The sequence below is a fragment of the Aptenodytes forsteri genome, unplaced genomic scaffold, assembly GCF_000699145.1.
Source record: "Aptenodytes forsteri isolate BGI_AS27 unplaced genomic scaffold, ASM69914v1 Scaffold15, whole genome shotgun sequence".
Lineage (NCBI taxonomy): Eukaryota > Metazoa > Chordata > Aves > Sphenisciformes > Spheniscidae > Aptenodytes > Aptenodytes forsteri.
The window spans coordinates 11081483-11090290 of record NW_008795129.1 but is presented as its reverse complement, the minus strand read 5'-3'; the positions used below and the strand labels follow the sequence as shown (position 1 = coordinate 11090290).

The window sequence follows — 8808 nt, the reverse complement described above, 5'->3', positions numbered from 1 at the left end:
AGGTGGATGGTTTAATGGCGTGCTGGGCAAAAAAATAGCCTCCAGCCACCCCACAGCTTGAGCAACGAATGCCAAGCATCGCTTCAGGTCCTAGCCTTGCGCTTCTCTGCAGGTAACTGCAAAATATTTGTGGCTGGCATCTGCAGGAGGCAGGACCCCACATCACCCTCACCCTGCCCCATAGCAGAGAGCTGTGCTCAGCCTCCTGCGGGCCCCCCCAGACGCAGCTCTGCTCCCTGCCAGGGACAGCTGCTGGTGGGCAGCGGGCTTGACTCACAGCCAGCCTCCCCGGGCAGGATGACGTCTCCTCTCCACGGGTTGCTATTGCGTTACATGATTAATTAGCTGATTAACAAGATGTTGCTGCGGAAGAATCTGTTCTCTGGACACCAGCTCAGGGGAACACCATCCCCTGTGCTAATGAAACTCTTCTGTTCCACACAGGCATGCACTAATTTAAGCAACAACATGCAAATGAAGAACAATACAGTGAGTAATCTGGAGCTTTTGAACTAATTAGCTACAGCCTTCTCCAGGCCCTGTCTCCAAGGAGAGAAAGCAGAAAGACAGATAGCTCTGGTGGGCCCGGAGCCGCATGTTACAGGTGTTGGGGGCTTGGAAGGTGACTGCTGTCTCCCCCTGTACTGCCCCTCAGGGGAGGGAGGGCATCAGGCCAAGGCTGCAGGCAGCGGAGGAAGATGGATGTAGCTCCTGCTGACTGAACATGGTCAGGAGGTGCTGCTGGAGATGCCTGTCCCGTAAGCCAGGCTGTGGGCTCCCTTCTGGCAGGATTAGAGCAGCAGCACCTCAACATGGCCCTGGGGCTCAAGGGTCCAAGCGAGAGCCCTAGGTGGGGAAGCAGGAAGGGGACAGTGCCCCTGACAAGGCAGGACCAATACCAGTACAAGAGCTCCTCCTCCACCCCCAGGCTTTTAAAAGGATCTTAGAAAGAAAAAAAAAAAAAAAGCACGAGCGTGCCACAAAACTGGATTTGCAGCCTCCAGAAAGAAGCCTGCAGTAAGAGGCTGAACAAGCACAATCCCTTTAGCTTATTAGGAGGCTGAGAAGCGTTGCAGTTCCAGCATGTAAGCTACCACGGTAGGAAATGACAAAGGACTAAAAGCTTTTTAATACAGAAGAGGAAGGGAAAGCCAGCTACGTTCACAAATACGTGTTCTTTGCAGTGTGAGCAATGGGACCTGTATCCATACCCTCAGCTCCATTCTCTTCAGCAAGCTTTGGCCAAACACCATCTTTTGGGCTCAGTGCAGAAGTAACTGGGCAAAAACAGATGCTCAGGCCAACCTGAGATGGCTGGGCAGCTAAAAGGTCGAGGATTATTTGTGCTGCTCAGGCCTAGCTGGCAGGAGGTGGTCAGAGCAAAGGGCTTTTCTCAGCTCTCAGGGGTAAGGAAAAGGGCAAGACACGGAGGTTTGCAGTAGCAGTTTTCCAGCCAATTTGAAGAAATTTGCAGCTAACTGTTCTGCCCTGCAACCAGGCATGGCTGATACGAGAAAAGCAAGAGGCAAGACCGAAAACAGTGGCAGCCAAATGGCAGACACTCGCCCCATGGCACAGATCCCCAGGCTGAAACCCTGTTCATCCAGGAGAAGATTCTGCCAAGAAGGAGTTTGTATAAGGAAGTTGGTTGTAGCAAAAGACTTTTTACCATCTCTGGCTTCTCTCTTTGGCCAACCCCACAACTCAGTCCTACGGCATGTCTGCCAGGAGAGCACAGACACAGGCAGTGCCTCGCTGCTCTGTACTGCAGTGTTGCTCCTGGCAGCCCCCAAACAAGCTCCACGCAGGGGAGAGGGCTCCGGCCCCAGATCCCAGGCTGATGCAGGCGTGAGCCCTGTGGGGCACAGTACTGCAGCGACAGAAGGACCTGCTGCACCGGGGCAGCAGGCAGAGCACGGGGGACACGGTGCGTACAGCTCTTAAGGAAAGCAGAGGAGGAATCTGGGCTGGGTAGGAACAGTGGGTATTTATCAATATAGAGAATTCATTACATGTTACTCGCTCTCACACACACACACGTATACCCCTGCATCAGGCACCCAGCACCTTCCTCCAGGCACGGGAGGGCAGGGCTTGGGCCAAGAGTCTGTAATACGACGGGGTGGCTTCCCAGTGAGTCTCAAACAGATGCAGGCCATCTCCTGCAGAGGAATCCCCCCTGCTCCACTCATGAAGCCCCTGTCCCCCGGTGCCCAGCGGCCACAGGGTGTTGTCCATCCTTGGGCAGGTGCAGGCAGAGCACCTGAGGCTCCTCAGGGGCGCTGGGCCTTCTGACGGTTCCTGCGGCCGGCTTTGGCCCCGCGCTGGGCACCCTTCATCAGGCCCTTGAACTGTCCCTGCATTTTTGCCCGCTTCCTGGAGGGAGGTAGGAGCAGGAGGCTGGGTTAGCGTGGGCACTGGGCACAGCCGATGCACAGGGATGCTCCAAGCTCCGCAAGGAGCGGTGCAGAGGTTGGCAGGGACTTCCCAGACCCACAAAAATCCGTAACAACAAAACCCAGGATCAAACCTGTGTTTTGGCCCCGTTCTCCACCCTGTGCCCTTCCCGGCTAGTCTCACCTTCTGTTGAGTCTAGCTCTGTTCAGGGGGATGTAGGCGTAGGGGTCGAGCTGGCCCTTCTTCTTCACGTCGCCTTTGCCTTTCTGTGGGAGATAAGTGACGTAGGAGAAGATGCAGCACCAGGGGAGATGCATGTGTCCTGTTCTGGTGCAACCCTGGCACCCGGCCACCCCAAAGACTATGTTGTAGCAGGGTGCCAGCTGAGCACATGGTCCTTGGAGCTGATTTCCCACCCAGATGATGCTACAGACACCTGCTCTGAGCAGTGAGCAGCAACTGGCCACAGCAAGGGCGGGACCAGGACTCCAAGATGGGCTGGAAATGTTCACAAGTACTGAGTGTTTGGCAGCTCCTCTTGGAGCAGACATTTACCCCCCCAGCCTTAGCACTGCTGGACCAGACCCTCAGCAAACACCCGGTGCTTCCTGCCCCCCAGGCCAGCAGCAGTCCTGCCCCAGGCATCTCCCCATCCAAACCCTGCAACCCCCCAGGTCCCTCACCTTGGATCTGTACTCTGCACCGAAGGCTGGCTCCTTGTCCAGCTGCCGGTGGATCCCAGAGCCTCCAGCTGGAAAACAGGGAATGTCTGTTGAAAAGGGGTCCCGGGGCTCCCCCTTCCCATTTCCTATGCTAGAATGCACCAGGGCTGGGGAAGCTGTTCCTGTTTTTCCCTCCAGTTCTTGGGTGGAGGACAGCAGAGAAGGGTGACCATTTTCCATGAGCAAAGATCTCTGCTCCAGCTGCCCTGGAGCCGCCCAGTAAGATGGGTATGTGGTTCTGGCTCCCCGGGGAGCCCCAGACCAGGCACAGGCAAAGGACTTACCTCTGTACTGAGGGTAGGTCCCGGCCTCGCGTTCCTCATCATCTGGCTCCTCTCTGAACCGACGCTTCTGGCTTTTTTTCTGCAGAAGAAGGCAGCGGGGACCCTGCAGCTGGCTTGTCCTTACAGTTCTGCCCTCCCACGGACCCCTAACCTCCTGCTTCCTCCCATGGGGGCCCAGAGACCTTCCAGACTGCCTGCGCACGTCCCCTGCCCCAGCCAGCCTCCCGCACCCCTCCAAGCAGCTGGCGCATGCCCAGTGTCCCCACTGGCTTCTTGGGTAGAGCTGCAGCTGCCACGGCACAGACAGGGGTTTGGCACAGCCGAGTTCCCCCAGCATCTCCTCAGGACCATGAGCCCTGTACTCACACTGCGGAGACCCACGTCTTGCAGCACATCTGCCATCTCCTCGTCTGCTCCTACAGCACAGGACAAGAGGGTCAGTGCAGGATGCAGGTGCAGGAGAGTCCCTGTACTGTGCCAGCCCCCAGAGCGGGCTGCAGGAGCAAGATGCCTCTGCCAAACTGGCACTGGTGGCCATGTCACCTTCCAGCCCCCTCCTGGTGATGGAGGGGGGTGCCTCCTCTGGGTGGCAGTGGCCCAGAAGAGAGCCACTGGGTGTGACACAAAGCCACACCAATCCCTGCCGCTTCCACCCACATCCCTCCCCAAGCTCCCACACACAGGTGGCAGGAAGAAAACCATTCGGAGTACCAGAGCAAGTCTAGTGTGGGCCCCCACCAGCCCAGGCAGTACCTTTGGCTTCATCATCGTCCACCTCCTCCTCCTCTTCATGGATGATCAGGCGCCCATCCTCAGACACCTGGAAGTCGTGGCTCACTCCTCTGGACCGCTTGGGGCCTGGCTTGGTGGCTGCTCACAGAGAGGTGGGTCAGGGCCTGGGGAAGGACTCACTCCCGGGGGCAGTCGTACCCCCAGAGCCCCTGTGCATCACACCAGCTCCCGCCCCATCCATCCCACCCCGGCCACATCCGAAGCTCTGCTCCTCACCCAGCACCCGCTGGGACACGTTGGGGTCCAGGAAGTTGAGGGGCTCATCCTCTTCCCCTTCCTTCAGCCAGGCCTGGCCCTTCTGCCGTGCTTGCTTCCTCCACTCCTTGCTCTGCTGCCGTTCCTCCTCCTCTTCCTCCTCGTCCTCCGAGTCAGCCAGGATCTCCTCCATGCTGGTCAAAAGGCAGAGAGGATGATGGAAATGGAGTAAAGCCCAGGTGTGCAGACCCCCACCTGCCCCACAGCACACAGCAACCCCAGTGCTGGAGATGTCCCCATCCCCAGATCTGACAGGGCTGCTCCTTCTTCACCCCAGCCCATCTTTACCTGTCTCCTCTGGGCTGTGCTGGTGGTGCCTCCTCTTCATCCGTATCTGCAGCCGCCTGCCTCAGTGCTCGCTGCTTGCGGCTCCGGGCTTCCGCCTTGCGGATGTTCACCAGCACCTTGTGGTACTCGGCCGGCAGCAGCCCTTTCACCAGCTCGAAGCTGAGGAGCACACAGAGAGTGGTCAGTGCCCACCTCCTCCCACACCGCTTCCCAGGGAGCCCCCTCATTGCCCCAGCACAGCTCCAGCGCGACCCAGGAACCCCCGGCTCACCCGAACTTGCGGATGAACTTGGTGAAGAGGTTTCGCAGCTTCATACGGAAGTGGCGTCTCATGTCATCTGAAAGGTTCCCCACGGCCTCCAGCTGCCAGGACAGAGACCCTCAAGACCAAAGCATCCCTGCCCTGGGCACCCAGCCTCCCACCCTTCCCCTGCACGGCCACCTTGCTCACCCTGCTGCCGTGTCCCCACGCCCAGCCCACGTAGGGCCAGGGGGAGGTCTCCCTGCTTGGCAGGGCTGGTTCACGGGGGTTCTCTGGCAGGTCCATGCCAGCATTCAGGAGAGGAACCTCCTCACTGCCTGCCCAGCCACCGAGACCAAGGTTGTGCCCCTGGCTCCCGGGCAGAAGCAGGGTGCAGCTGGAGATGCCCCCAGTTGCCCAAGGCAGCCCCAGCTCTGCCCCGTCACCCTCCTCAGGGCACCCTGCGCGAGATCTCACCATCGCCTGGACATGCTTGGCCAGCACCTTGGTGTCCACCAGCAGCAGTGTGACCTTGAGGAAGCCCAGGGCTGCCTTCACCACGTCCCGCGTGCGGGAGGCCAGCAGCAGGCAGATGTTCTGCAGGAGCTGCTCCACCACGCTCAGCTCCAGGTGATCTGCAACCGTGGCAGGGCTCAGCCACAGCCGGCCTCCTCCCAGCACCCACCTTCACTGGAGGGTGCTGCCTCATCCCCCTGTGCTGCCCCCAGCCCCCCAGCCCTCCTGCTCCCGCTTGCCTTTGAACTCGAAGAACAGGCGGGTCAGCGCCAGCACCGTGCAGCTGATCATGGTGACCGAGCCCGTGAGTCCCGCATAGACCAGGAGCAGGAACCGCTGCATGGCCTCTGCAGGAGGGGAATGATTCAGGCCCCCACTCGCCCCCTGCCCAGCAGCATCTCTGGCCCATTTCAGAGGGGTGCCGGGCATGGGTCTGATCCCCCTGGGGCCGGAGCGGTCGTGGGGCTGGGCTGAGTAAGCGGAGCAGGAGCTCACCTTGGGGGGTAGGCCCGAAGCGGATGAAGGCATGCCCCATCTCCACGAGCAGCACGAAGGCGTTCTTGCGGGCCCCCACTGACACCTCCTTGGTGCAGAGGATGACCTGGAGGCACACGGGCACGTCACAACCCTGCTGTCCCCCCCCCCAGCCAGAATCAGCTGGGTCCCCCCGGGTACCACGCACACCTCTGGGACCAGGGCGGTGATGAAGGGCTCGTGCTCCGCGGAGAGCTGCTTCACGATGTGGCACAGGCACTTCAGCCGGGGCTGGGGAAAGAAACAGCCCAGCGCTGGTACACCCAGGGACGCACACTTGGCTGTCCCTGCCTTGTCCCCTCCTGGCAGGGGCTGAGCTCGGCCGCTGCTGCCCTTGCTCTCACCCTCTTGGCCGGTGATGCCGCGCTCTTGAGCGAGTCCAGCAGCGCTGCCTGCAGATCCTGCAGGTGGGAGCGGACAAAGGCCTGGCAGGGGGCATGGGGAGCGGCACACACCTCCTCCAGCACGCGGTACGCCTTCTTCTGCATGCTGCGTTCCTTACTCTGCAGGGACAGACAACACGCCCCCACCGTCAGGGCAGCCCCTCGCCACAGTGTCTGAAGGGACCCCCGCAGCGCCCCCCGCCACCCAGCAGAGACCTGTCCCCTATAGCAGCTGCTCAGCCCCCCAGAGCGCAGGTCCAAGCTGGCAGCAAGCAGAAGGTGCCCCTCTGTACCCCCTGCGCCTGTTGGGGCTGGGAGCCGACTCACCTGGAGGGAAGGCTGGATGGTGTGGTACAGGGAGCCCAGGGACTGCTCATCAGCGTAGGGTGCCATTGCCACCACCAGGTCCAGGATGGAGAGTCTGCAGCAGAGAAGGACATGCAGGTGGGTAACTGCAGCATCACTAACACTGCCCGACCAAGCTGGGACTCCGGCTGTGAGTCTCATCAGATGCATGAGTGACACATCCCACATGGGACAGTACGAGGGCCCTAGCGCTGCTCACCAGGAGGAAACTGGCAGCTTTACCCATTAGCACCAGCCCCTGGGTGTTACCTGGCGAACTCGGAACTCTCAGGACTGGTCAGCTTCTCACTGGCTTTCTGCAGGAACCCGCACACCATCTGCAGGGCAGGCACACGGAGCAGGATCAGAACTGACCGAAGGGAGCGCTTTTTCAGGAGTTTGCAATCCACCTGGCAAACGCCTTGCCACAGGACTTTGTGGAGACCAGAAGCACCAGCGGGTCTAAAAAGAGCTGGGCAAATTCCCAAAGGGCTTGTGCACGATGCGCCAGGTATGGCTGCAAGCTTGGGAAATCCCAGACCGCTGGCTGGGAAGGGCTCCCTCCCCATGAGGGCAGGGAAGGGCTGCTCTCTGCCCAGCTTCTTTCTTCTTGTCCTCTCCAGTCAGGCACCCACCACAGCCCCATCAAACTGGGTCCAGCTGGGAGATGCTGGCCTGAGACAACACAGCCTGCCCCACTGCCCCAGGCTCCCCTCACCTGGGGGTCGGTGATGGTCAGGTAAGCACGGACAGTGTCCAGCACAGAGCGGCGCTGAGCACTGCTGCCTCCGTCCTCCTCGGGCTGGCTGTACACGTTGAACAGGATGGGCAAGAAATTTTTGGCAAAGCGACCCACTTCTGCCTGCTCCGCATCTAGGGAGAGGATGACAAAGGGGTACGGATCAGCATCTCCCCTCTCCAGGTCACCGCAGGGGACAGGGACCCACCACGAGAGTCTGCCTCCCCCGCAACCTGTCTCGCATCCTTTGTGGATGAGGGTGCGCAAGGCCTGGCACACAGTGGGGCGCAAGTCTGGGCGCTCGCTGATGGCCATGCCCAGGGTGCGGGCCAGCCCCTTGAAGGCCCCCAGCAGGTCCGTGGGGTGGGTGCAGAAGCCGGGCAGCAGAGTCCAAACCTGGAAGGCAAAGGGAGAGGTGGGAGGCCAGCACCCTTCGCCCAAGTCACCGCTCCCCAGCCTGGCACCGCAGATACGCCACGGCAGGGCTCCCCAGGCGCTCCTTGTTACCTGCCACTGCAGCGTGTCGTAGATCTTGGCCTCCACGCTTTTCCCAGCCTGGGTAAACTCCAGGGCTGCAGGAGAGAAGGGGAGATGAGCAGAGCAGCAGAGGTGGCAAAGCCCCACTCCACCCCAGGGGAGGGAAGAGAGGTCCCACGGAGCACCTTGGGGCTCCCAGGAGCCCAGGACCGCACCCGCTGGGACCCCTGCCATGCCACCCTCCTCACCTCTGCTTTTCAGGGTGGCCGCCAAGGGCAAGAAGTAGCTGGTGAAGAAGCCGAGCCGCGCACCCTGCACATAGTCCCGCAGCACCGGCAGGAGCCAGCTGCGGGGGAAATCCAGCGTCTCCCTGGGGAGGGAAGGCATGGGTCAAGGGAGCGCAGGGCACTGCTGGCATCAGCTCCTGGGCACAGGGCACCTCCACCCAGCCCCAAAGCTGGAGACTGAACAGGAATGTAACAAACAGCTGCAAAATTGCCACCATCACGGACAGACTGGCAGCTGGTCATCTCCCAGTATGAGAACCAGGGGGGAAACGGAGAAAGTATGAGCCAAAGAAAGAAAAGGGATAGCACTCCGCTAAGGGTGCTGGAGGCACCGGTCATTTGCACTGGCTCATGGAGAGGTCAGAGAAGGTACAGATGAGAAAGGTGCAAGAAGAAAATGGTTTCTCAACTGGAGACCAGTGTCCTCCACTGCTGGGAGTGGGCGCAGGACCTGCTACCCCACGGCTGTACTCACTCCTTGCCATCAATCTCCAGGGGCACAGCTTCCAGCAGAACCTCGGGGCCCATGGCACTCACGGCAGCGCCCA

General features: G+C 60.5%; 1 protein-coding gene across 1 annotated transcript in view; it reads right to left on the bottom strand.

The window, feature by feature from the left end:
• Positions 1–1967: 1967 nt before the first annotated feature.
• The window catches only part of RRP12 (ribosomal RNA processing 12 homolog), a 12187-nt gene continuing 5346 nt past the window's right edge, over positions 1968–8808 (bottom strand). The window contains exons 17-37 of the mRNA XM_019471638.1: positions 8736–8803; positions 8222–8343; positions 8004–8068; positions 7730–7892; positions 7476–7630; positions 7028–7095; positions 6740–6833; positions 6374–6532; positions 6180–6260; positions 5991–6096; positions 5735–5842; positions 5457–5614; positions 5010–5101; positions 4739–4897; positions 4412–4584; positions 4157–4273; positions 3770–3819; positions 3404–3482; positions 3081–3148; positions 2581–2663; positions 1968–2376 (exon numbers count right to left, since the gene is read on the bottom strand). Coding sequence (XP_019327183.1) covers positions 2274–2376; positions 2581–2663; positions 3081–3148; positions 3404–3482; positions 3770–3819; positions 4157–4273; positions 4412–4584; positions 4739–4897; positions 5010–5101; positions 5457–5614; positions 5735–5842; positions 5991–6096; positions 6180–6260; positions 6374–6532; positions 6740–6833; positions 7028–7095; positions 7476–7630; positions 7730–7892; positions 8004–8068; positions 8222–8343; positions 8736–8803 — 2271 coding nt within the window. The 3' untranslated portion in view covers positions 1968–2273. The remainder of the gene's footprint in view (positions 2377–2580; positions 2664–3080; positions 3149–3403; positions 3483–3769; positions 3820–4156; positions 4274–4411; positions 4585–4738; positions 4898–5009; positions 5102–5456; positions 5615–5734; positions 5843–5990; positions 6097–6179; positions 6261–6373; positions 6533–6739; positions 6834–7027; positions 7096–7475; positions 7631–7729; positions 7893–8003; positions 8069–8221; positions 8344–8735; positions 8804–8808) is intronic.